Below are 26139 nucleotides of genomic sequence, written 5' to 3' on the forward strand. Positions count from 1 at the left end.
TTTCCGTATTTACTTCATCAGCATCTGTTCAGATGAGGCCTGTGGTAAACGTCGTCCCATGTGATTCGCAGCTACGAGTGGTTCAACGCGGTAGCAGAACTCTTTGTATTTCACGGAGAAAACCGTGCTGTCGTGATTTCCTGTTTATGTCTTAATCATCGCATCTGTCGAATTTTGACTGGATCCGGCCAAGGATCTGGATTTGTCATTGAAGCTTACACTGAGGGAAGCTGTCCCTGGGGCTGAATGTCCAGCAGCACAGCAAGTGGAGGCGCGGTTTCACGCTACAAAATGGAAGGATTTACTAGTAAGGTGGATAGCGCCTGCTAAGAATAGCAGCTGGATTCGCAGCAGAATTCCGCAGTCCCTAGCTGGAAGCTGAGAGTTCGGACCACAATATCATGGGAAACCTCATACTGCAGTGCAGCGGAGCCCTTACAAACTGAGCACACCGTATGAGCGAGACATAAAGGTACTGCCGTTTTTCAACCCCAGTCGTAGATAAGATAAGATCTTGCGCCTGATAGGACCACCCGACTTGACGGCAGTGGCGCGCGCCTTGGATACCTTCGAGCTTTTATCCTGCAGAGCCGGCCACGTGCACAGGTGAGCAGATTCCATGCGTATTGCGCATATTACGCGATGCGTTGTACTCTCAAATATTTCCATCAATTTAGTGATCTTTATGACGTGTCTTCGAATTCGCCGCGCCTAAGCGTTTTATCTCAAACGTGAATCGTAGACAAATGACTGGCCTCGCTTACCAACCTCACCCTCCGTTGTAGTGCCTGTAAGTTCGCTGTTCCTCTTTGAAGCTGGCCGTCCGAAACTCGCTAGTTGCAATTGTGCTTCGATAGGCCCGGCTCCTCGACTCTGGCTGTATTCCCCAATCCTCCGACTGGTCCGAAGGCACTTGCATAGGAGAGCGACCCTTTGGGAGCTGCCTTGTATCCGTAGCGGGAACAGGCCTAGTGTGCGACGTACTAGGCTCCTGACGAAATATCGAGTCAGATGAGGGCACTATGACCGCATGGCGTTCAATCTGGTTATGGACAGTGCGTGCGGTACTATCAGGGAGTCTCAGGCTGTACTCACAGTTGAGCTTTTGCTCCGTACCACCCTGCAAGGAAATAAGTTTCGATAACCGTAGTACACTGTCCGTACGTCAATATACCCGTGTTGCGAATACAGCATGCTCTCACGTGGTATCCGCCGGGCCTTTTGCGGTTGCCTGTCGTCTCCACAGGCTCGAACCACGGAGAAGAGATATCCTAACACATCCACGGGGAAAGTAGTCGCGCCTCGTGGCAACATTACATCATGTGTCCCGGTAGGTAGTAAATCATGAATATGGACGCCAGCTATGAAAGACAGGCATACCAAATACCATACTGAACGAGGCTTGGCTGGACAGGTTTTTTACAGAACAGCGCCCGTAGCGCATAGCCGTACCGTTACAATCGATTTACGGGTGTTGCTTTTATGAGCAGCCTTCTCAGCGCCTGGAGAGAGCGACGGGATGTGTACGCAGACATATCTAGAAGCGGCGGGTAAGGTTCGGTGTCCGACACATGCGGCGAGTGACTCATCCTCCGCAGGAAAGGGGATAATCCTGTACAATTCTCAGGTGAGCGCATTTTACCCCAGTTAATGACCACGGCACGCCGGAGCTGCGACGTGCGAGCCTTCTGACCTTGACGGCCAATGCTGTACCGGTCAACGGATACAGGACTGCTGCCCCGAAATTCCTAATAGGCCGCGCGAAGCATTGTCTATTAGCTTCCACACCAATGCTATCGCCTTAACATTGCCTCAAAGTTCGGCCAAGGGACTGCCTTGTCAAGATACGAGACCGCGGCGAAGAACTTACCAGGACAAAAGCATGTTCGCTTGCAATTTGTTGGCCAACAATCGGGACCCCAGAACTTTCGCGACCATGCCGCGCATAATAAACTCTCGGACGCATGGGAACCTATGTGAGCGGATGGGTGCTTTATCGGCGATTAATCGACTACCAAGTTGCGCCTGACTGGATGTATTTGCTTACAGAATGTATGAAGAGCCAATAACAGAGAGTAGCGGCTTGTCCTCTCTCCCATTGCTTCCTGCATAAAGGTTGAACAGCTATTACCGCGCTGATCCACTCAAATTGGCCTCCACGACAATGAAACAGAAATTGCTGGTGCAGCTGACCATGCTGGTCGAACCTGTTCTGGACACCGCCTTTCAATTGATCTTGAACCCGCCTGCCGTCGAATATGATAGTGAGTACGCTCATGAACATCGACCGCTTGATACATGAGTTACACCTCGTTCCAGATCGAATGTGCTGTGTCTCGTATGTCGACGAACCTGTGCCTGGTTCTTGTTGTATTACAGCTTCCGTGTTCTTGTACGTCGTACATGCTTCTTCACGCCCCCCTGCTGAAGCTCGCTTGATGTTGGGCCTTCATCCCAGACGTTGATTGGAGGGCTTTCAAGACTCGTGTTCATAGGTCCGGACCTAGTATACACATCTTTAAGTTAAATCTTACCTCTTCCCCCACCGTTGCCACCCTTTCCGTCCTTCGCAGCATCTCGCTTTTCCTCCTTTGTACCATGGCTCCGCCTAGAAGTTGGTACCGAACGCATTTCACAGATCGTCGTAAATTGGCGTCAAAGGTGTACGCAAGCAGTCGGAAACCAAGAGTCCAGTGTACAAAATGCCACCCGGCAGGGGCACAAAGCTACCGTGAGTCTTATTCTGGTTACTTCTCGTCTTCGACACAAGCTACAGCTTTTCTATCAGTGCGGAGTGAGGAACGTGGCTGGTTCACCTGTACAAGAACGGCGTGCCTGAAGCATCTTGCCAACTGCGAGTCTGGGCAGCCAGAGGAGATCCGCAAACAAGCTACGGAAGAGTTGAAGATTCTCAACACGGAGAGGAGGGCCAAGAAAAATGAGCGTACCACACTTCCCTCGCCACGCATCCTGTCATCACCGTTGCTGCAGTTCACTCCTGCTGCAGAGTCAGCAGAACCAACGACGACTACTTTCGCGATGAGGGGGGTTGAAGTTCGGTACGGTAGTGCTGTGCGGCAGTCCCCTTCTTTTATACCATCGCTTGGCCTTGGTAGTTTCGCAGCTCTGTCTTGCCCGCCAATCGGGTGCGAACTTCCTATGCCTTCCATTACCATGTCACCGGCGTTCTCGGAGCCACATATCGGCAACCAAAGTAGCTATCCTTGCGGTACTGCGCCATCCATCGGTGATATCCAGGTGAGTACTCCCGGTTACGTTCATTGTCCGTCTCTGTTCTCAATGGACCGTCTGACAGGGCAGTGTACATGGAAATATGCCACGGCAAACATTCCTCCAATACGCCACCGACTTTCACATGTCTCCCGAACACCCGCGACGTGCACTCGCGGCTCAGTGTGGCATGCCCCAGACGAATGGTGAGTGTGTTAGTTCGGAGGCCGCACTTCCTGGCAATGCCTACCGCCCTATCAACCATCCATTAGGCGGGTACAGCACCTAGGCGTCCATCTTCCCTCAGCCGCTGTCGACGCACTCGCATCGGCTCATCCGCGGCGATAACTCCTCCTTTGGCCCACATTCTCCATCAGGAAACAGCGTCTTGCTACGTAGCAGGGGCGTCTACTACTACCAGCCACCGCGTCTGCGCTCACTGCTTAGTGCATGCGCTCGGCTCAGGAGAGCCTGGTAGCACTTAGCAGCTGCTCATATGCACCACCTAACTCTGGCTAATTTCTTGCGTCGTAGACTAGATTTGTATATAAAAGATATGCTTACAACATTAGTAAATGAAACTAGATAGTATACAAAATTTTGATTATGACACTTGAAGCTTGAAGCTTGAAGTACTGTCCGAAGGTGGTATACTCTTCACTTGCTCAAGTACGGGAATGTCTGCCCTAAATTAACGAATGATGGCACGGCCGATGGTAACAAGCGCCCGAACATCCCTCCTTGTTCCACGTCATCACCGCGCTGCGTCAGCCTACGTCGGCGGTGTCAGTCAACGGGCAATGCGTCGACGCCATACACGTCCTTGCATAAGTTATGTTCTTGCGACATTAACCATACCCTTCTCATTGGCAGCAAGGTCGCATCGTCAGCGCGGAGCAGGCGCACAAGCCCCAGAGTAGCGAAACAACGTTTTGCACACAACCAAGAAACCCATGAATGATACAACAAGCATTACAGGCCACAAGAACTAGGGGTGCGATGACCGCGTTGTTGCTGGGATGCTCGCAGCTGTTGCGGGCGGCGCGGCCCTTCACCATTATCTTACTTTTCTCAGCAAAGGATGTGGTGTCTCACGGATTACGGGCAGCGGTGATCGGTGAGTTCGTTAGATCATATAATCTTGATGTTGTTAAGTTGAGCTCGCGTCAGGCAATGGATTATCTGCCTAATCCACTTCCCACTGGCATCTACCATGCACCTCCACCTTATGTCGTGCATTTCGGGGTATGCCATGTTCTTACACTTACACACCTCAGCCGTGGCCCTGCCTAGCTTGCACACGAGCACCGGGTGCGCGTTGCGCTTGAACACGTCCTCAAAACCTCCAGCACAAACGCAGCCATGAGCGCCTGTGGGGCATATCATGAGCTGCTCGCGACGCGCCTCACAGCAAGCTCGCCGCTGCTGCACGGGTATCGCAAGAAGGGCGCCTGATGCGCTGCGTATCCGAGATCACCAGCCGCATGTGCCGCGCTGCTCCCTGCGCCGGACGCATAGTGGTCGTAAGACCCAGGTGAGTAACGCCTCCGCAGATCTTACAATATTATCCTGACTTGCCATACATTGTAGGCCTACCTCCCGTGTCTATCTCCTACCACAGCAGAATGAATCTAGCATAGTATACACCAGCATGTACTGTACAATTGTGCACCTAATATACCTCTTCCGTTAATCTATTCCCTATGAGTGAGTGTGCAAAGCCCAGGAGGCCATCTGCTGGTATTATCTACGGGCGAGCTGCAACAGCGCCATGGTATGCTGCTGAATTTATGCAGGCTGCCACGGTGTGCTGCCAAACTTATGCAGGTCGCCACGGGTGCTACGGAGACGTGGCGAAAAACTACTGGTCGCAGGGTAATAGGGGTCAGTTCCACCAGGCTGCTGGAACTACGGAGCTCACGGGGCGCTTCTGGTCCCAGACTTTTTTTCCTGATGTCCCGTACAAAGATATCCACATCACTGCGAACTGTACATGCCACACGACATCATGCTTTCTCCCCGACACCCCGTCGGACATGATAGCAGTATACCAGGGCCCATCTACCACCTTCCCTCGTTTCAGTGTGATGGAGAGCCTGGCTCTGCAGGCTATAGGAGTGCCTCTGTGCCGGAGCCTCTGTCTCCTTCGTTTTGGCTTCCTTGATTGTACTGAACTGCCTGGTACCTTATGGTGAGCGCACCGTTGATCAGCCATTCTTCCTAGAGCATAGTCACATTCTTAAGTTGTTGATGTTGCTCTCTCCTCTTAGAGCCTTCCCTCGTCCCCCTCGAGCTGTATAACTCTCCAGTGGTCATATCTGTGGCACCTGTAACTGCCTGCGCTATCGTTTTGTTGTGCAATGATCACTCTGATTTTTCTGGAAGTGTCTGCCCATCGATGCTCATCATTGGCGGCATGTATCGACCCCTTCATGACGCAGCCTTACGGCCAACGCCGAACATGCTCAGATGTCCTTGTGGGCTGTGTTAATATGACATCCGTAATCTGCACGAATGCAAAAGCCTTAGGTTGTCAAACTTACTGGCAGTCGCCGCGCGCTCGTATGAGTTCCTAGGAAGCGTGCGCTACGCGGGACGCCGAAGTACCGGAGTGCCACAGCTAAGCGCTCCTATCCACGTTGCATCCTCCCGGCAGTGTGCTCCAACATAGCGGGACCTTCTTCTGGATTCCTATAGACAAGCCAGTGCTGCGTACAGCCGCAATAATTAGATGACGAAGGGGCCAATCGGCGGACTTGATATCGGCTACAATTCATGGACCGTGTGTGTTATACTTATGAATAGTCTAGCCTTATGCTCGAGGTTCGGAAGCCTGAGAGCTCGGCAATGTGTACATATGAACGAGTAGTGGTCACAGTATTTTCCCCAAAGATTCAGGATGATCGGGACCAATGGCAGCTGTACAGCCTGTACTCAGAATGAGGTGCTTAGGCCCCACCCTGCCACGGCGCATATCAAACACGTACTACTGATTGCTAAGTTAGGAAAGTTTTTGACATTCTATAGAGCATCTGAACTGTATGTCGCGCAGTCTTCGATGTTGTCAACGCGTCACGGTGTGGGAGAGGCTGAACGCTCTGCACGTGACGCACAGGTGGCGCCGGTGGATTATATGTCGCAAACTCGCGGCGGTGTCTACTTTACAAAAACGGTGAGGAGTATTTTCCTGGAACGTCCTAGCTTGCAGGTAATAAAGAGCGGGTGAGCATTTTTGCACACTGATCGGGGAAAAAATGCGACAAGGTCATCCCCCGCGGGCCGCGGGTGCTGCAAAGCAGATCGCCCGATATACTAGTCCCAATTCGACGAATTTCTTGTCCGGCGCACAACTTCATAATTAAAAATAATACTACAGTAATCTCTCCGCCTTATCATTTCCGCCTCGATGCCTTATGCGCAGTTCTATGCTGTCTATGACCCGACTGACCCACTCTTCATCGGGTTCAAGAGCAACCCAGCCCCAAAAGGCACATAATATGCTAGTTGGTACTTGTGGATTGGTGCAAAATTGCACGATGTCATCTTGAGATTGCTTGCCAGCCCTTCGAATAACTCAGCTTCATACGGTCCGCTCCCTCAGCACACTAGGAAACGGATTACGACACCACGCTACTTATCTGGACATACCTGTACTGTGCCATTCGACCAAGTACGCCAGTTACGCGCCATGGGCCCCAAGCTGTGATAGCTGCCCACCCACATCACGAAAGCCGCCACCGTCAACCAGGAGTCACAGGTCACACCTCTGGCCCACTCTGTCGAGCAGGTACAATACCCGTATTGTGATCTATCTCAAGGTTTCTCCACACCAAAAGCATGTGCAGCGAAAGCATGCTGGCCAATTCAAGCGCAAAACATTCGCACCCACCCTGCACACAACGAGTACGTCGTCTGGCGGATACACAGAAATCTAAGAGACCCGGCTAGGTGGTTTGGTGGCGATCTGCTGGCCATCTTGCACACAGGCACTACGCTGACCTGACCACCTCGATTAACTCACATCTCATACACCAGCTTCAATTTCCATTGATTGCACACATGCCGCAAATTTACTGTGTGGCCGTACGTGATGGATGCTTCTTCAAGCCCCTCCGACGTTGACCCTTCGATTCTACTAGATATCCGCCAAGAAATTTTGGATCGTGCAGCAGCTGTGGGGTACTTATATGTGGATTGTACCACTTTACAGCAATCAACAAGGCTACCCATTCCATCCTTTGTGTCATCTCAATTCTCCTCGAATTTCCTCGATCATCTCATGCCACAGCCAAGGCAATGGCCTCGTTTCGAATTCGACGACCATCCTGGACTCTGTAGTAGGCGAGAACAAGAAGCATACATTGGCGGCAAGCCCAAAGTTTGGTGTAGGAGATGTCGAGAGAAGGCTCTGCGCGAGTACGGGCTGTCTGACGGCGCTGACTTGTGGTATAACACCGAGATTTGTGATCAACGTAAGTCTTATTGCGGTTGCCGGCGTTCCATGACCCGATTTCTAACGCTGTAGCGTTCCGCCAGTGAAGAAAAATAATCGCGGCTGGATCGCCTGCCGCACATGGAAGTGTCTGACGCACCTCAGAAATTGCAAATCTGGACAATCCGACGAGAATCGTCAGCAGGCTATTCAGCAGCTGCGTGCTCTCAACGCGCAGCGCAAGTTGAAGACCAAGCGCACCCAATGTTCGAAGTCGCGCTTCCGAGTAGCCCCATCCCAAACGCCTCGCCTCACACCAGCGTCGCTACCGCTTACTATTATCACCCCCTCTGCTCAGCCAGTCTTCGGACCGGCAACGATTAGTTCTGGAGCGATGTTTGCGCAGTCGAGGAGGGATGACCTTTAGCAAGAAACTGTTGCGCTACTTCCCCCTTATTCCATGGCCTCGCTTGGCTCCGATACCTTCGCAGCTCCGCCTTTCCCACCGGTTGCGCGTCAGCCACTTGTTCCTTCCGTTACTACATCCTCGGCGTTCTTCGAGCCACATGCCGCCAGCCTGGGCAATGACTTTGACGGGACTGTGCCGCTCGTTGGCGATGTCCTCGTGAGTAGTCTCTGCGCCTTCGATATCGTTGACTTTTTCTTATGGATCTTCTAGCACGCCGGCACCTATGGGAACACTGTGATGCAACAAGCAGCCTTCGAGCTCACCCTCGGTCCCTACACACCTTTCGCGCCCCAGGGCACTACGCCTACAGCTCGGCACGGTATGTCGTGGAAGAGTCACGGATACGTCGCGCCAGAAACTACGTACCTAGATGCTGTTCCATATCCCATCATGCATCTGTCAGACGGGTATGGCACCTCTTCTCAGTCACCACCAACTTATAACCTCAGCGGTCCGTCTGCGGGGACGCTAGCTCCTTCTGCATCCCAATTATTCCCACAGGAGGCTGTCCATGGTACCATGCGCTGGTCATTGAACGAAGTATGCCGCCGTTGACGCAGAGTCCTGTCATGCAGGGTAGCACCACGGAAGAGTCTGTCTCCCTCCCTTCCCCGCATCAGTATCACGGTGAGCCTAGTACCATAGATCGAAGTCATTTATTTGCGCCGGAGCCCCTGCGCTCTCCTGTCTGGCCTCCCTTTCAGGGCTAGAATAGTATGTGGTAAGTGGCTAGTCCCTTCTGAGTAGCGCGTTACCGCTCAACCCACTCCCCTAGATCTCCCACTGGCGTCGCATCAGTAGTATAATCATATCGTTGCTCGTTTCACTCACACTTTCCTTTCCTTTCTCTTCCTCTCTAATTTGCCAATGCTTGTGAGAGTAGTACCTATGGTAAAAATTGTGGCATATTATCTGTGGCTATATTCACAGACGAGTAGGTTAACGCGGCAGCAAACTCTCATGTGTGGGTCATTCAACGGAAAGCCCGTGTCGCAATCGCCAGCTTGTGCCTCACTTACTGCATCAACCGGAACCGGCCACTTCGCCCCGGATCTGTCAGTGAACGTTGCACTGAAGCAAGCTGCTTCTGGGACGGTCGCTTGATGACGGAAAGAGCAAAGGCGAGCGCCGCGAGACCTTACGCCATGGAGTCAGAGTTTCGCAGGAAAGCTGACGGCCGCTAGAATAGAAGTGATTGGATTCCACGGGCCCTAGCGGGAAGTTCGAATCATCGAATCACGGAACCACGGAAAGTTTCGTGCTGCCATGAGGCGCAGCTCTTATGGACAAAGCACGTGACGAAAGTCATCTGTCCGAAACTTCGCCAATCTTTATATGCAGCGCAGTCATGAAGGCACGACTGCCTCGCCAGTGTGGAATACAAAGCACCGGCGTCAAATTTCGTACTAGGATAGCCGGGTTTAGTGTGGCGAGCGTAGTGTGGCGCTAGCTTTGCTATGTTTGACCAGGGGCAGGGTCGTGGCCCAAGTTTGATGAACTCTGAGCTCAGTACTTGATATAAGGAAAGGACCGTATGAGTGTTTCATTCCATGTCATACTTATAGTCACTTGTATACTTTAATGCCACAGAATTCGCCTACAGATACTCTTCATCCACGATAATGACCGCCTTTCCGGTGTTATCGCCAGTATGCACGTCCCGCAGCGCTTTACCAGCAGACTTGAGCCCGCTGTACCTGTGTTCGCGACTGGTGATCTTGCCTTGCTTCACCAATGGGATGACCTCGTCGTAGAAGCTCGAGAGGACGTGTGCAGCCTCACCCCGTGCGAGGAGAAAACCCTTTACAGTCAGACTACGTTGGAAGATCTCCTCAAAGTGCTAGATAAACAATGTTAGTGGAGGCGAGCGGGTACAAAGGTAGCTTGGCGCACCCGGACGACACTGCCGTCTTTGTGCGCAGCTTGACTAATGGCGCCACAGGCCTAGATGCCCAGTCAGCCGCGCATATACTCAATGACTGCGATGAGCGTAACCGACACATACAATTATCAGCCCCTCACTATTGAAATTGATCAACGCAGCATCGAGTGTAGGACCAGCGACATTATCCCAGTAGCTAGGCACTCGAGTGAGATCCTGTTCGCTGTGAAGTCGCGGTGTGCTTTACATGTCAATCGGCCCGTGCTCGCTTAGAATTGCTTCAGCATCCTGCTCTTTGTAGTTGAACGCGACATCGGCCCCGCAGTCCTTCATAATTTCGACCTTCGCGGCCGAGCCTGCTGAAGCAATGATCTTCAGATGTGGCGCCATTACCTTGGCGTACTCGATCACAAATCTATGACATTACGTCGATCATTGTAGATCAAAGAAATTAAAGGCACCGCACGTTCCCACGGGACCTGCGCCACCAGAGACAAACAAAGTCTTGCTCTGCGTGCCCAATCAATCCTACGGAGCATGTGCAGATTCTCAACCACTCACCGTCTTGACCTTCTCAGACGCAAAGCCTTTCAGCCCTTGGTAGGATGTCATACCTGCGCCACCAAGGGTACCCGTGTAGATCGACAAAGGATGACCGGGGATCTTCTCGACTTTTCTGAGAGGCCGCGCAAGAGCCATAGGACGGGTACCAGGGAAGACGCTATAATCCGAGAATTCTAGATAGTAGTAATATGAACGTGCGAGCATGATAGGAAGATTAATCTCCGCGAACCAAGCATGCCACTGACTTGATCACCCGATTTGAAGTTCGGGTCGTCGCTGCGCACCACAATAGCAATACCGGAATTTTCAATGCTGTAGGGCCGAGTGTTGAGCGTTTATTGAAAGGATACGATCAAGGCGAACTTACGGCATTCCAAGATCGAAAGCAGGCACAAAGTGGGGGACGTTCGGGTCTCGCATGCGGTAGCGCAAGTACGGGTCGCTGCTTAGAGCAATGGTCTTGAGGAGCACACCGCCGTTGAGCGGCATGCTCTCTAAGTCGATCTCGCTCTCGATATACTTGAGGTGAACATCGGGCTCGATGTGGCCCTCTGGGTGGGCTGCGTAGACGACACTGCCGTTCTTGACCGTCGGCATGCCCGCTAGTCGTGCTCAAGGCGTGGATCTGAAGAGAATGTGAGACGCGGTACCACAAACACACTTGACCTGTTATACCGCCGGCTCGGGGGCTGAGAGTATCCGGCCGTGTGAAGATGACTAAGAGCATGAAATGAACGGTGATAGAATTCAACCGCGTGATGGCTTCTTCTTGAGCTATGTAAGCTAGTGGTCAAGCCTTTAGTGCACAGAGTATTTAGCTTCGCAATTTTACTGCATTAGCTGACACAGTGAGACGTGCCTCCTGCGTTACATAATATTCGGGCGTGAACAAGCAATGCCAAGGACTCAGTGTGCGACGCGGTTGCCACGTGGCTACCATAATTACCGTCACGTGATGCTGCTCAGCGAAGCGCCGTTCCTGAGAATGCAGCTTGCAATTCTTGACCTCAGTCTCCTCGGACGACAGACAAGCAAACTACAGCGAGTCTTTCCAGGCATTCACGTCTTTAATAGTCATCGTCCATGCTAGAGCAGACTTTCTTTTTCTCTATTTCTTGTGCCGAAAGCCCGAATTGCGATACCGCAAACGTCTGCACATTTGTCTGCAAGGTTCCCCCTCTCGTCTCGCCCATATACTGCCCAATCCACTGCTCGGCCCCATACTGGCCAATTAAGGCCTCTCAGCGGCAGGCCTACAACATTTACATTCTCCATATATGAAGCGAGCCATGTCGTAGCTATCCTCGATGGTCGTGGTACTAGTCGCGAAGTCGGTATGGCGGCCTTAGACGAGGAGGCGGGCAGGATCAATATTACCCAAGTAACGATTTGCCAAACGATGACATGTGCACGGCCACAGATATAAAGTCTCACACTTCTACAGCTCGCGGATTTCTCCCCTTCTGTCAAGACGCTACACTAAGTGCACCTCCACAGACCCTGCATCGTGCTCGTCCGGACACCTTTATCGCAATGAGAACACGATGTTGTACAAGGTGAGCACACTCTATATCAACCTCGTCAAGCTCTCACTCCGTGTAGGGCGGGCTCGGGGCTATAAATGCCAAGGTATATGCCGTTCTAGTGACTACGTCGGAGCTCACGCGGTCTTAGATGACCGACCAGGCAGACTGTGCCAATTCCTTCGATGTCGCTCGTGAGGTTTACAAGGAGAACGTTGGCGACATTTTCTCTCTCAGCAATGCCCTATCCGAAGAGCACGATCTCCCTCTGATACTCGTACCAAGACACCAGCTTACTCAAGAAGACCGATCTCGAGAGTGAGCTTCCATCCGGCTCTGTAAACGTGACGTAGAATAAGGGCAGGTGAGTGTTCTCTAGCGTTGAGCTAGTGAGTTTCAAGCTTTGGCTACGAGGATATGCTAACGAGAGGTGGACGAGCAGAAGAAGAGAAATGCAAGAACGAAGGATGCACTCGATTCTGAGCGAGAAGATCGCCCGCGACCCTGCCACTGATAACTTGATAATATCGACGTTGACCACGAAACTACGCTACGCTTCTGTTGTGTCGATCACATGCATTCGACTCATGTGCTTCAGTCTGCCCTGAACTCACTGGTACACTTGCCACTAAGTCGGACCAGAACCCGATCTTCGAAGGTGTGCAGTCGGCGGGGACGCTTGTCTATTGCGAGACATCGAGCTTCTAGGTATCCATGGTCTTAAGTAAGAGCGGTCATGTCCAATCAATCCTTCTCTATCGCTAATATTTGCTCTGGCAGCATGTCTGGTCTGTATGCATACGTAGACGCCAGTAAATGCCTTGTTCTAAATGCCCTCAGGTAAGAGCACCTATCTTCACCAAATTTGTCGGCTCACTATCATGGCAATGAGCGGGCGCTTCGTACACGCGGAATACTTTTCGAACGATGACGAGTTGGAGAAGATCCTGAGCACGTTCGCACTTTGTAAGACTAGTTACAACGATTTCCATAGTACCGATGGACGAGCTCGGGCGCGGAACGTCGCCCGAAGAGGTACTGGGATTTGCATGCCATCGCGGTGCACCTAATCGAGCTGAAGGTGAGCTATGTCGGCGCTGATCGTGTCACGATACTGAAGAATGGTAGCTATACGTCTTTTTCGCCGCATACATTTTATAGGGCATACACGAAGTCGTTATGCTTACTCAATGTCCTTCGGACACTTCGATGAGCTGGTGACGATGTTGGGTCGTTAGTCTTTAGTCGTAAAGTAGGTGGTCTACTTCCCTGACACAGAGTTGGGCCCTAACATTCGGCGCAGCCTACATTTTTCTGTGCAGAAAACACGTCACACTAGTATACAAATTTTGGAATGAGATTTGAACGCAGGTATGCTAACTGTTTGAACTGGAAGTCTGGCTCTGAAGCCATGTTGCAGAATGATGTACGGAGCGCAGGATAACATAGCGAACTACGGTCTGCCACCTCATTCGTGATCTGTCTCGCAGACCTCCTCGCCGCTGTCATGTCTGAAGCGAGGCGCGTCTCTGAGAAGCTCTCCGCTATCGATGCCAAGAACAGCGAGGAGAGCAAGAGCACAAAAGTCCGGCGGAAGGCGCCGCACAGTGTAAAGCTTTCCTCTCCATCTCGCGCGGTCGGTTGTCTATGGAGCTCAGCTTGCTTACGGGACTCTCCCGTTCTTTCTCCGACTCTATTGGCCTACCTAAATTCCTGCTTTCTTGTATAACTTTTCTGTGACATCTGAGCTCAAGACTCGGCTGACCCAGGCTCTAAACTGTTAAATTCTGCCGAGAGAGGCTGCTTCGATCGCGCGCTTCTAGAAGGACAACACGTGTGCTCTGCAAAGATTTTGTAACATGCTTTATTTGTGCTGGTTCTAACCCTAATGTCTTAGAAGCTGTTCCTCACGTCGTTCTTGCCATTATCGTTGAGCAGGTCTACTGGCTTAACGCGCGCTAGGCCGCAGGACGCCTTAGACGCCGGGAAAGGTGCTTCACAATGATGTACACGCCCCAGTCTCCGTTGGCTCCTTCATCACGCCCAAGTTGAATATCGTCTCCGCTTCCACCTGGCAGCGAACGCGGGGTAGCTTTTCCCACTCGTCGCTAGAATCCGTCTACATGTGCGCGACGCGCTGCAACGTGCTTCGAGTCGAAATGATGGGTGGCGACGATCCTCTGGGCATAGCTCTCCCCTTCGGCGGCTGCGAGAGTGGAGAGGTCCGTCGGCGCGCACTGCGATGCGCACATGGGCTGCGTGTCGCACATTCAGACAGCGCATGGTACCGGCGGCGGTCATATGCCTGACTTCCTCGCCTCGACGGTGAATGTTAGTGATCAGAGGTTGTGCTTGAGAAACCAAGCCCCGCTGGGAAATGCTGGCGAAGGCTAAATGTAAACTCTCGAATCCTCGGCACGCCGAAATCACATTGCCTGGAATTCTCGTGGCAATGGGTCTGGTGTGGGCGCTCCGAAGCTCAAAACTCGAAGGTCTCTCTTGACCAGTTGATTAGCTCAAGGGGCAAGTATCATGTGAGGTTCGTGGTAGACCGTTGCTATGAATAGATCATAAAACTGACGGTCAACGGACGTGATCGCAGCCACAGTACCAACGAACGACTCGTGGGCGACATGTCTACGGCCCTACGGCCACAGTAATAAGTGCATTCACTTCTCCCGTTCGCTATCTGGACATCTGTCTCCGATCTCAACCTAGATTTGTTTGGATTGGGCCTTAGAGGATGTTATCTCTCATACACCGACCTTACGTTGTCCTAAAAGCGTTACTTATGCAGTCTGCAGGCTGTGCATAAGACGTACTTCATCAAGTCTCCGCTGTCATGTCTGGCTCTAGCCCTTCAGAAACGGACATTCACTGGAAGACTTTGCCTCGCGCCGCAGCACTGAACTCGGTATATGTACTTCGTACAGTACCAGAGCCGCAGCGCTCACAAAAGCTGCTCATCTCGTCTTTCACTACCCCCGAACCCTTCTCCTTATCTCATGGCACCGCAAAGACAGTGGCCTCGCGTCGAATTCGTAGACCATCCCAGGCTCTGTGAAAGAGCACCAGATGCCTACGCCAAAGGGAAGCCCAAAGTTTGGTGCAAAAAGTGTTTGGCAAAGGCCTTACGCGAGTGCGGACTGTCCGATGACGCCGCTTTCAAACTGTGGGACAACGCTGAAATCTGCCGCAAACGTAAGTCCTGTTGTGGCTGCTTCATATTTCAGCCTCTGATATCATGATGCCGCATCAGTGAAGGAAGACCATCGTGGTTGGCTCGTCTGCCGCACGTGGACGTGCCTAACGCACCTAAGGGATTGCAAGTCTGCGCAACCCAATGAGACTCGTAAACGGGCTACCCAAGAGTTGGACGAGCTCAACGCCGCGCGCAGACGAAAAAATGAGCTCAGCCGACGCTCAAAGCCACGGCTCACCCGACGGTTGAAACACCGCCTCACCCCACCCTCAACTCCCCGCCTCACCCCACTCCCAACGCCCCGTCTCACGCGATCCTCAGACCCGCGTATTTGGTCGCCGTTGCCGCTGCCGCCGTCGCCGTATCTCGCCTCTTTTACCGAGCCAGCACCGGGGCTGGCAGTGGTCATTGCCGGAGCGACGCCTGGGCAGGCGAGGGGGGACGAGCTTTGGCAGGAAACTGTGGCGCTGCAGTCTCCCTCTTCTATAGTTCCGCTCGTCCCCGATATTTCCGCGGCTCCGCCTTTCGCCCCGATTGCGCCCCAGTTTCCTGTGCCTTCCCTTCCTACGTTCACGGCGTTCTTTGAATCGCATGTCACCAATGCAAATAGCGATCATTATGGAGACGTGCCGCTCATTGACGGCGGTAGTTTTGTGAGTGATTCCGATGCATTTGGTAGCTCTGATCGTTCTCAATGGATTTTTTCACAGGCCGGCATGCACGGAAGCGAGATGCAGCAAGCAGCTCTCCAGCCTGCCTTTGCTCCCTGTATGGCGCCCGAGTTCCCGCGTCCTATGCTCGCGAATCAGCACAATATGTTCTGGAAGAGCGGAGGATACGTTGCGCCGGACTCAGAGGCCACTTACACAGGAACTGCCTCAAATCATATCATGTATCTGCCAGACCAGTACAGCATTCCCCCTCAGCCGCCACCAACCTATTCACAACAGCCCATCGGTGGGGACTCCAGCTCCTTCTGTGGCCCATGTATTCCCACAGAGGACCGTGTGCGATATTATACGCCAGCCGCTTCAATGCTGCCGTCGGCCCGACGTCCTGTCGGGCAAGATGACAACGCGGAAGGAGCTGTCCACCACTCTTCCTGGTTTTGGTATCACGTTGAGCCCAGTACCGTGGGACAAAGGTATTCACTTGCGCCGGAACCCCTGCGCCCTCCGTTCTGGCCCCCTTGGTAAGACTGGCAAGTGTCCGGCTTGCTCCGGGCAGTGTGTGACCAGTCAAATCCTTCTCCTGGAGCTCTCTATGTTGTTTCTTATGTGGTGGCACTAGATAACACTCCGTGGCATGTAATATTGGCTTTCTCTTCTCTTCTCTCCTTTCCCCCTCCTCTCCTTCCTTCACTTAGTTCATTGGTGTCTGTTCGAGCGAAGCCCGTAGTGGCCATTGTTCTATAGAATTCGCAGCTGCATTTGGGTAAATTGGCGCAGCAGTAACAAGTATTATATGAGTTATCTAGTAGTAAAAACTGTACTACCGCGATTTTCTGGACGTATCCTAACCACAGCACCTGCTGGGCTTTGATACGGCAATCGATCCGGATCTGCCACTGAGGCTTGCACTCAAGCAAGCCGCGCTCATGACTAACTATCCGGCTGCGGAGCGAGAGGATGGTAACGTCTGCTGAGAATAGCAGCTGGATCCCGCAATTCCCAGCTGGGAGCTCGAATCACGGAATCGCGAGACGCTTGATGCTGTGATAAAGCAGAGTCCTCACGAACAGAATACGTGCGGTACGAGCGAGACAACTTACCGCCATGAAAGCATCGGTTGTGGCCTGAAGCGCGGAGAACACGTAGATGTGGCGGCTGCGATCTAGCGCTAATTTGCCGCCTACGTCATACTTGACGCTACACAGAATAGAATAGGATAGAATAAAATGACATAAAATGCGTAAGATTCCATACCTTAGAGCTACGCAACCTCGCCTATGGTGCTCCTCATCCAAAATATACAGCCATGGCCTGTAAAGCCTATCCGGTGGCCTTGAGAGCGCCGTACCCGTACCGGTGCTCCCAGCGCGGAACGACCTCGTCGAAGGAGCCGAGAGAACATGTGTGAACTCCCCTCGCGTGAGGAGGCCTTCTAAACATAGGCTTCGCAGGACGACCTCTTCGAGGTTTTAAGTTGTCAAACTTGATCAAGGCGAGTAAAGGCGTAGGTAGTTTGGCGTACCCAGACGACGTTGCCGCCTCTGTGAGCGGCTTAGCAAATGGCACCACAGGCTTGAACGAGGCAAGATGAGCGGCGTGTCTACCAGCGAGAAGACGACAGAGAGCTCGGAAGCGAAGATATCAAATGTCGTCTGCTTTTTCGGAGACGGTGCGAGGATGTGCTTTCGGAGAGCAGCGCGACGAGCCACAGCGGGCACCAGGTTCCGTGTGAAGCCATGACAATTGATAATGTTGTAGTAACCGAAGAGACTAGAGAGAGCAAGTGGCGGGACAGACAAACAAGACGACGCGTGAGTTGCCTTGTTGCAGTTTGGCGCTCAAAAAGAATTAACCGCTCAGCGATGACATAAGCACTGGAAAAGGGAAGCCAGTGATCGTCTCGTGTTGGCTGTTGGCGGGAGAGTGCCGCAACATACACTGTTCGCATGTCATTGCATTCATGGGGTGAGCACAGCAAACTGTTGTGTAATGCATGCCGGCTCCTGTGCAACTGGGCCGTTATCCTCGAGGTCTGTCGAACCACGGAGAACGAGTCTTGCCACAGCTTCGCCGGACGGCATCAGGAAGCACTACCATGCTACCCGATGCTACCCAACGCTTCGGAGCACTACCTAGCTCGGGTAGCGTCGGGTAGCATGATTATTATTCCCTGATGGGAAAGTACTTACGCCCCGTCGCGGCAGCGCGACATGCGCTCAATTGAGGGTGACTAGCGCAAAAAGTAAAAAGTGGGCTTATGAACCGCTGTTCTGGGAAAATCTCGACTGAACAAGCTTAGTGTTCTATAGGAGCGAAGCTTGTGCCGCTGCAGTGGTGCAGCAGCTTGCTGTTACAAGCAGCTCACGGACGTCGTGTTCATGGACGGTTTGATTGGTGTACGAAGATGCCAAGGCAGTCCACATTTAAGCATGCGTAAATGCGGCAAGTAAGGCCTTGTGGCTGACACACACGAGCAACAAGTCCTTCTACGCAAGGGAACGGCAGTGCACGTAGTCGGGCGAAAACATCCTACCATTGATGGCTAATGGTCACACGCTGGATCTGAGTGAGCTAACCTTGGGCCTTAGACGGTACGTGTTAGCCCGAGGGTACAGGGTTCCACGTCCGGCATCCACCTCGGGGGTTGGAGGCCGCGGCATTTCTCGCTTCGGCAGGCGCATAAAACTGTTCCGTATTCCTAGTAAGTTGTGCGACGCGTTATCCGCCGGATTTTGCCGCAAGTTGCTAATTTCTTACCATATGTTTTGGCGACAAGACTATACTATCGAGACATACGGCCACAGCCGATAGGAAATCGTGGCCAATCTGCGGCTGGCCAATTCATAAACCTTCAAGTCTTGGGACTTTCACAGCAGTGTCGCGCACGATGAGCCCGCACGAGTAGCTAGTACCTCACGCACGATTAATTAGCCGACGAACACCGTCTGACTGAAGGTGCCCGCGCATGAACAGGGTGTTGAGCCAGCCACTGCGGCTACGATTTCGCGCTCTGCTCGCTGTCTGTTACGCAAACACCATGCCATGCCACTACAGCGTTGCCCTACCGCAATCTGTCGTCTTGACAATAAGATGGAACTTTGGACACCACACATTGTCTCATATTAAACCTGCAGGTCGTCGAATGCGGTAGCGAGTACGTCCATGACATTGGCCTCTTCATGACTTACTTAATCTCACCTTAGATTTGTCAGGATTGGGCACCGTGAAACGAGGTGTGCCTCATAGGCCGACGACATTGCACCTAGCGCATGCTTGCTGCGCAGTCTTCGTGCACTTCGATATGGGTCAGGTTCCGTCGAGCTTCCTCTGCAGACATCCATTAGGGGGCCCTCATGCCTCGTGTCCTCAGCACTGAGCGCGATATATGTAGCCCAATCGTATTCCTACCCTGCATAGACCGCCCGCTCCATCCTTCACAACATCTCGTTCCTTATCCCCTATCTCATGGCCCCGCCAAAGCACTGGTGCAGCGACGAGTTCACATACCATCCTGGAGCCTGCATACAAGCACCAGAGGCATACACCGCCGGAGGAAGGCTCAAGGTCTGGTGCAAGGGATGTCTAGAGTTGGCTCGGATTCAATACCATCTTGGGCATAATTCATCCCGCGACACCGATAATACTTTGTGGGACGACGCTGAATTCTGCGACGAACGTGAGTCTTGTCTCGGTTTCCCCATGTTTCTGACTAACTGTGACGGTACCTTAACAGTGAAGAAAGAGAATCGGGGCTGGATTCCTTATCGAGTACTCGCATGCCTGTGTCATCTTTCCCGGTGCGAGCGTGGGCAGTCTGCTCGCACTCGTCAGCGAGCTGAGCGGGAGTTGGCAAAGCACAATGCGGGGCGCAGGCAGAAATACAAGCTCACTCGACCCCCAAGACCGCGCCCAGCCCGTCCCCTGACCACACGCACATCCTCAGCATCATCGCCGCGCACCACCTCTTCTTCTGAACCAGCGGGGCCGATGTACACCCATGCTGATTGTCCAGGCGGCTTCCATGCAGGAGTATTTACTGCCAGCCGCGGCAATGAGCAAGTGACAATTCCTTCCACGGCGATGTATGGGCGGGCGGAGCCCAGGGGGGTTGGGGAGTGGCAGGGCAGTGTTACAGCGCAGCCTTTCTATTCTATGACACCACCTGACTCTAATAGCTTTGCGGCTTCGCCTTTCTCACTAATCGCACGTCAACTTCCCATGCCTTCCCTGACTACGTCCACGGCGTCTTTGGGGTCACACGTCAATGACCCCGGTAGCGATCCTTTCGCATCTGTGCAGCCCATCGGCGATGTCCAGGTGAGTGGTCCCATCTGCGCTCAGCATCTGTCTTCGTTCTCAATGGAACATCTGACAGCGCGATATGTACGGGAACATGACGCTGCAAGAATCCTTCCAATACGCCGCTAACTCATACACACCTCCCGGACATGGCATAATTCAGTACGACATGTTACAGATGGACGAAGGATATGTCAACACAGACGCTACACTTCCAGACGCTACTTTCCGCTCTATCACACATCTGCCAGCCGGGCACAGCACTCAAGCATCCATCCGCCCTCAGCCGCCGCCGACGCGCCGGCATCGGCCCATCTGCGGGGATAGCTCCTCCGACATCCCGCTCAATCCCATGCCAGGCCATCCGTGGTACCAAGGACCACCTACGCCACACGCTATCCTGACATCTGCCCGACAGGGTGTCGGACAAGATAGCGGCATCCAAGGGTCCCACTACAGCTTCTCTCAGTTTCAATACAGCGGCGAGCCTGGGCCTGCAGGCCATCAGAATTCGTCGGCGCCGGGGCCTCTACCCCATTAGGGGTTCTTTGGTAGGATGTCAGGTTTCTGGTAAGTGCTTGGCCCCTTCTGGACAGCGTTCTGTCGCTCAACCCCTTCTTCCTAGACTTAATCTCCTCCTCGTTGCGCCCGCTCCCTTGTCCTTGAGCTTTATCTTACTCCCTTGTCTACTACCTTCTCGCAGAGCTCGCTCCCTGCCCTCCGCTATTACGTCTGTGGTAGAATGAATGCTTGACAGATTAAATTCACATCGCGTTATATAATGATCACTCCGTTATTTCGCGATTTTCCACTCAACAGCTCATCACTGCGTCTGTCGAGTCATGACTAGACCCGACGACTGATCTGGATCTGCCACTGGATATTGAGGCTTGCACTGAAGCAAGCTGTCTGTGAGAGCGACTGTCTGGTAGCAGATAATGCGGGGAAGCAGCCTTATGCTACAAAGCGAGAGCGTCCCTAAATAGGCATTGAGAGGGGCGATGCATGCCATGGGCAGCAACTGGATTCCAGACTCACCCCCCAACTAGAAGAGATACTTCACCCCATCTTTTGCTGCACGCTGATGGCCGAGCTGAAGGGGTCAGCTGTATCGCGCAGTCCCTAGCTGGAAGTGTGGATCACGGAAAGTTTCGCGCTCTGGTAAGACGGCGTTCCCAGCATGAACAGAGCGCATATAGGCCTAGACCCCGCAAGCGAGACGTTTGCTTGGAAGTGTGAAAATCTCAGAGCGATAACTGCTAAAGGCGTCGCCACATTGTCGAATGTGCTGCGCGAATATCAGTGGTTGGATTTGGTGTGGCGAGCATTGTGACACAGGTTTTTCGCGATTGTTCTGGAGCAAGGACGCCGCTTAAGGTTATGCGAACCTAACGCAGCACTCAACACAAGAAGATACGTAGGGAGAGTGCCCCAACCAATACTGTGCAGTTCTTGTCGCTTGCAAACCGGTATTGCCTACAGACGCTCCTCATCAACGACGATGACCGCTTTCCCAACGTTATCGCCGGTATGCACGTCCCTTAAAGCATTTCCAGCAGCCTTGAGACCGTTGTATCGATGTTCGCGGCTAGTGATCTTTCCTTGCTTCACCAGCGGAATAACCTCGTCGAAGAAACTCGAGATGACTTGTGCAGATTCGCCTTGTGCAAAGCGTAAGCCTTTCACGGTTAGGCTGCGCTCGAAGATCTCCCCCAAGTGCTAGATGGATAATGTCAGTGAAGGCAAGTAGGTGCGGATGCGGCTTAGCGCACTTGAATGGCACCATTGTCAGCGTGGGCAGCTTGGCTGGTGGCGCCACAAGCCAGGTTGGTTGGTCAGGCGCGCATATACTCAATGACTGCGATGAATGCAACTGGCACATACAATGATCAGCCCCTGGCTATTGAAATTGACCAGCGCAGCATCGAGTATAGGGCCAGAGACATTGTCCCAGTAGCTAGACACTCGAGTCAGATTTTGTTGGCTGCGGAGTTGTAGTGTACCTCACATGTCGATCGGCCCGTGTTCGCTCAGAATTTCCCGAGCATCTTGCTCCTTGTAGTTAAAAGCGACATCAGCACCACACTCCTTCATGATCTTGACCTTCGCGGCCGAGCCTGCTGAAGCAATGATCTTCAGATGTGGCGCCATTACCTTGGCGTACTCGATCACAAATCTATGACATTACGTCGATCATCGTAGATCAAAGAAATTAAAGGCACCGCACGTTCCCACGGGACCCGCACCGCCAGAGACAAACAATGTCTTGCTCTGCGTGCCTAATTAATCCTACGCAGCATGTGCAGATTATCTGATGCTCACCGTCTTGACCTTCTCGGATGCAAAGCCTTTCAGCCCTTGGTAGGATGTCATACCAGGTCAGCCAAGGGTACCCGTGCAGATCGACAAAGGATGACCGGGGATCTTCTCGACCTTTGTGAGACCAAATCGAAGAGCCATAGGACGGGTCCCAGGGAAGACATTGTAATCCGAAAACTCCAGATTGTGGTAAAATGAACGTGCGAGCTGATAGGAAGATTGATCTCCACGAACTAAGCACACCACTGACTTGATCGCCCGTCTTGAATTTCGGGTCATCGCTGCGCATCACAGCAGCAATACCGAAATTCTCGATGCTGCAGGGCCAGATGCCATGAGCTTTGATCGAGAAGATACGATCGAGGCGAACTTACGGCTCTCCAAGATCGAAAGCAGGCACAAAGTGGGGGATGCTCGGGTCCCGCATGCGGTAACGCAGGTATGGATCGCTGCTTATAGCAACCGCCTTGAGGAGCCCGCCACCGTTGAGCGGTACGCTCTCTAAGTCGATCTCGCTCTCAACATACTTGAGGTGGACGTCAGGCTCGATGTGGCCCTCTGGGTGGGCTGCGTAGATGACGCTGCCATTTTTGACCGTCGGCATGCTAGTCGAGACTGAGTACTGAGGCGTGGGTCTGAAGAGGATGAGGGACACAGTATCACGGAAATACTTGACCTACAATATAAATATACCATACGGCTCAGGGCTGAGAGTCCCCGGCCATGCTGAGAGCATGAGGCGGAACGGATGATAGCATGAGGTGAAACGAGTGACAGTATGAGGTGAAACGGTGATAGCTTAGCATTCAGCCATCATGCATCATGCATCACGCATTATGCATTATGCACTATGTACAGTACTACTTAACACAAGTGCTGTAACACTTTGACCAACAGTTCACACCCTGTGACCCGTGACACTTTTGAAACATGATCAGTTCGCAATTCACACGTGACCATTAACCAATCATATTGCGCGCTTCGTATCGAAGCGCCTGGACAAGTCCTCCGTGACGATGACGAGCAGTTGCGGGCGTCACCTAGTGCTCACCAATTAAGATTACATACGAAATTTGGGGATATGTATGCATTAGAATTGCGTACAGCGTACACGGACGCCGTAAGTTATGATATGCATAATCTTACGCATATTTAATTTTAAGTAATCATATTTAATCATATGTAATAAGATTCAGGCGGTATCTACCTCCAAGGCGAAGGTAGTATACTAAGGTAGCTAAGCATCAAATCACCGACACAGCTGTACATTACTGGACACATTCTCAAGGTGATATACTACATCTGCACGCCCACCTCACCACTGAAGTGGTCAGGCTCAAAGTACCCTGAAATTTCATATAGCATCCGGAAGTCGGGCTTGCCATTGGTGCGCAGCGGGAGCGGCCACGGCCCAGACAGGTCGAACAAGAACGCGCCCCCGCCGAGGATGTGCATGTCCGAGATGTGGATCGAGTGCACGTCCTGATACTCGTACACGGCGCTGACGCTTGCGTGTGAGTTGGTGTGACTGCCCCGCGGGCGCGTCAAAGAGTAGCGGCAGATGCACAGATGTGAGCAGGGGTTTATAAGAGAGCGCGGACGCCGTGCTGCCGCTGCCGCAGCTCTTCGTGGACGACGGCATGCTGTGCACGACGCTGGTGTTGTCGGGTGCAATAAGATGTGTCCTGCCGCCGAGCCGATCGAACTCGCACGCGGCGGGGTCCGCGCGCCCGGTGCTGCAGCTTCTGGACGATGTCCTGCGGCAATGTCAAAGGGGGCAGGTCAAGGCGCAGTCAGTGGGGAGAGGGAGGAAGAGGAACGCACGATGCTGTTCCCAGCTGTCATTGTGAACAGGCTAGCAGTAGACACTTCCCCACAAGGGACTTTTTCATGAGCTTGGCTCTTGCATGGTCAATCCTAGCCAGTGTAGAGGCAAACTTCGGCCTCTACCTCTTGAGGAACGCTCATGACGCACTGACATGACCTGCTGCATGTCAACATCCAGAGAATTCCAATGCCCATTACATAAGGGCTGACGCTGTTTCTGTGCTCGGACTTGTAGAGCGCGTTGGTGTGCGATTCTTGAGCGTGCGGGTGGTGTGCGCCGTATCTGAAATCTCGGCCCTTCTGGGGTCCAACATATGTAGCATACAGATTACATACGGGCAGCATAATTTACAATATGCATATGTACACATATGATATGCCGTGCGTACAAGTAGGAGAATGATTGTGGAGACCTCCATAATTAATCTTAAGATATGCTTAATCTGAGATTATAATGGTATGTAATCATAATTTTGGTGAGCACTAGCATCACCTAGCTAAGTTACATATTGACTCGAGGGGTATCGGCTAGCACCGTGTCAGCCGATTCCCCAAGGAAGCCCGTATGTATATATTATATCATGAGAGGTATGTATGCAATACAGAATCAATTGTGTACATTGAATAGTATCATAGCTTGCCAGAGCAAAATAATTTTGTGCAGATGTGCATATGGCAATAAGGGTGCCAGTGTGACTTCACCATAATACACACAAGAGTGCCCGCTTATTCCCAAATGGAGTATTTTGTCAAGGGCACATTAGTCCATAAAGTGCCCCTCAGGTCATTAAAAGGCCCAAAATTCCCTCTATTCTAACCTTAAAAAGAATTTATTCGAGCGTCCGCTGGTAGCCTCTGAGTGCATCCTCTGCACAAAATACCCACATTTCACACAGTCATACCCAAAGAAATCACCTTTAGCAGGAATATTGGACTATAATGTCAGTTGTAGGCAGTCAGAAGGCCCGAAATGCACCCTTCTGTGAGAGCCCACCTGAGAGCGTTTGACTTTCCCACCATTGGATTTTCCAACACAAACTTATTCATTTTCAACATTAGCAATGGTATTCTCATACTTTTGGATAATGCCCTCACAATGGTGGCAGCAGGCATGACAATGGAGTGTGCATAATGGGCATTGAATCAATCAGCCTGAGACCTTGGAAGCTTCTGATGATGGCCAAGCAATGAGATTCCACTGAAGGAAACAGCCCCACAGAGTGCCAGTGGTACAAGTCGTAGCTGCAACCAAGATCGACTTCTTGTAAGCGGAAGCACGTTGGCCTCAAGGAGCTGCTGGTACTGCGTGCGGATATTGAGCTGCGTGCAAGAGTGCTATGCAGGCAATAGGCCGACGGCACTGGCAGCAAAACCGCAGTTGACGTAGCAGCCGAGGCTGATGTGCTGCAGGTGGCAAGAGAGCTCAAACAAATGGGCCAGGCTATCAACGTTATATATCAAATCTGGGACACAAGCACCAAGCAAACATGCACTTGGATCATTGGATGACCGCTGGCCCCGACAGGCGAATTTGTCCCCTCTCGGGCGGGAATTTGATATTGGGCCACCACATGCCATGATGTGTGGGGTTCAGCCCAGATGTTGCTCACACGTCCGTCGGTGCTAAGCACATGGTTCGAGAGCATGCACAGAGGGTAGATCGGCATGTGCAGCTTGGGACTGAGCGTGAGCGAACCAAGGAATTGTCAGACTCTGCGAT

At 52.4% G+C, this 26139-nt stretch overlaps 10 protein-coding genes across 10 annotated transcripts; 7 read left to right on the forward strand and 3 right to left on the reverse strand.

Moving 5' to 3' along the window:
• Positions 1–3174: 3174 nt before the first annotated feature.
• PHACADRAFT_189648 (uncharacterized protein) lies at positions 3175–3520 on the forward strand (the record flags this gene model as incomplete). The annotated part of the gene is made up of 2 exons (XM_007389909.1): positions 3175–3258; positions 3317–3520. The coding sequence occupies 2 exons, from the start codon at positions 3175–3177 to the stop codon at positions 3518–3520; spliced, it is 288 nt and encodes a 95-aa protein (XP_007389971.1).
• Positions 3521–3986: 466 nt separating this feature from the next.
• Positions 3987–4919, forward strand: PHACADRAFT_246513 (uncharacterized protein). The gene is made up of 3 exons (XM_007389910.1): positions 3987–4348; positions 4402–4765; positions 4822–4919. The coding sequence occupies exons 2-3, from the start codon at positions 4616–4618 to the stop codon at positions 4858–4860; spliced, it is 189 nt and encodes a 62-aa protein (XP_007389972.1). The 5' UTR covers positions 3987–4348; positions 4402–4615; the 3' UTR covers positions 4861–4919.
• Positions 4920–9676: 4757 nt separating this feature from the next.
• Positions 9677–11175, reverse strand: PHACADRAFT_110008 (uncharacterized protein; the record flags this gene model as incomplete). The annotated part of the gene is made up of 8 exons (XM_007389911.1): positions 9677–9972; positions 10026–10076; positions 10138–10210; positions 10262–10429; positions 10481–10524; positions 10576–10751; positions 10808–10890; positions 10946–11175. The coding sequence occupies 8 exons, from the start codon at positions 11173–11175 to the stop codon at positions 9730–9732; spliced, it is 1068 nt and encodes a 355-aa protein (XP_007389973.1). The 3' UTR covers positions 9677–9729.
• Positions 11176–12165: 990 nt separating this feature from the next.
• On the forward strand, positions 12166–12492 carry PHACADRAFT_246517 (uncharacterized protein). The gene has a single exon (XM_007389912.1). It carries the CDS (start codon positions 12253–12255, stop codon positions 12421–12423), a length of 171 nt encoding a protein of 56 aa, XP_007389974.1. The 5' UTR covers positions 12166–12252; the 3' UTR covers positions 12424–12492.
• Positions 12493–12893: 401 nt separating this feature from the next.
• On the forward strand, positions 12894–13196 carry PHACADRAFT_167863 (uncharacterized protein). Its single transcript, XM_007389913.1, has one exon. The coding sequence runs from the start codon at positions 12932–12934 to the stop codon at positions 13169–13171; it is 240 nt and encodes a 79-aa protein (XP_007389975.1). The 5' UTR covers positions 12894–12931; the 3' UTR covers positions 13172–13196.
• Positions 13197–13499: 303 nt separating this feature from the next.
• PHACADRAFT_246520 (uncharacterized protein) lies at positions 13500–13973 on the forward strand. Its single transcript, XM_007389914.1, has one exon. The coding sequence runs from the start codon at positions 13609–13611 to the stop codon at positions 13828–13830; it is 222 nt and encodes a 73-aa protein (XP_007389976.1). The 5' UTR covers positions 13500–13608; the 3' UTR covers positions 13831–13973.
• A 1133-nt stretch (positions 13974–15106) lies between these two features.
• Positions 15107–16499, forward strand: PHACADRAFT_189652 (uncharacterized protein; the record flags this gene model as incomplete). The annotated part of the gene is made up of 3 exons (XM_007389915.1): positions 15107–15302; positions 15361–15956; positions 16014–16499. The coding sequence occupies 3 exons, from the start codon at positions 15107–15109 to the stop codon at positions 16497–16499; spliced, it is 1278 nt and encodes a 425-aa protein (XP_007389977.1).
• Positions 16500–20192: 3693 nt separating this feature from the next.
• Positions 20193–20837, forward strand: PHACADRAFT_203708 (uncharacterized protein; the record flags this gene model as incomplete). The annotated part of the gene is made up of 2 exons (XM_007389916.1): positions 20193–20291; positions 20350–20837. 2 exons carry the CDS (start codon positions 20193–20195, stop codon positions 20812–20814), a joined length of 564 nt encoding a protein of 187 aa, XP_007389978.1. The 3' UTR covers positions 20815–20837.
• Positions 20838–21692: 855 nt separating this feature from the next.
• Positions 21693–23317, reverse strand: PHACADRAFT_167865 (uncharacterized protein; the record flags this gene model as incomplete). The annotated part of the gene is made up of 9 exons (XM_007389917.1): positions 21693–21992; positions 22158–22230; positions 22282–22449; positions 22501–22544; positions 22596–22630; positions 22667–22769; positions 22843–22909; positions 22967–23173; positions 23301–23317. The coding sequence occupies 9 exons, from the start codon at positions 23315–23317 to the stop codon at positions 21750–21752; spliced, it is 957 nt and encodes a 318-aa protein (XP_007389979.1). The 3' UTR covers positions 21693–21749.
• A 482-nt stretch (positions 23318–23799) lies between these two features.
• Positions 23800–24128, reverse strand: PHACADRAFT_246523 (uncharacterized protein). Its single transcript, XM_007389918.1, has one exon. It carries the CDS (start codon positions 24045–24047, stop codon positions 23889–23891), a length of 159 nt encoding a protein of 52 aa, XP_007389980.1. The 5' UTR covers positions 24048–24128; the 3' UTR covers positions 23800–23888.
• Positions 24129–26139: the final 2011 nt, after the last annotated feature.

Source organism: Phanerochaete carnosa (genome assembly GCF_000300595.1).
Source record: "Phanerochaete carnosa HHB-10118-sp unplaced genomic scaffold PHACAscaffold_1, whole genome shotgun sequence".
Classification (NCBI taxonomy): Eukaryota; Fungi; Basidiomycota; class Agaricomycetes; order Polyporales; family Phanerochaetaceae; genus Phanerochaete; species Phanerochaete carnosa.

Coding starts and splice junctions, on each gene's coding strand:
- PHACADRAFT_246513 (XM_007389910.1), top strand. CDS start 4,616: ATGAGCTGCTCGCGACGCGCCTCACAGCAAGCTCGCCGCTGCTGCACG. Junction 4,766..4,821: donor ATAGTGGTCGTAAGACCCAG/GTGAGTAACGCC, acceptor CATACATTGTAG/GCCTACCTCCCGTGTCTATC.
- PHACADRAFT_246517 (XM_007389912.1), top strand. CDS start 12,253: ATGACCGACCAGGCAGACTGTGCCAATTCCTTCGATGTCGCTCGTGAG.
- PHACADRAFT_167863 (XM_007389913.1), top strand. CDS start 12,932: ATGCCCTCAGGTAAGAGCACCTATCTTCACCAAATTTGTCGGCTCACT.
- PHACADRAFT_246520 (XM_007389914.1), top strand. CDS start 13,609: ATGTCTGAAGCGAGGCGCGTCTCTGAGAAGCTCTCCGCTATCGATGCC.
- PHACADRAFT_246523 (XM_007389918.1), bottom strand. CDS start 24,047: ATGCACATCCTCGGCGGGGGCGCGTTCTTGTTCGACCTGTCTGGGCCG.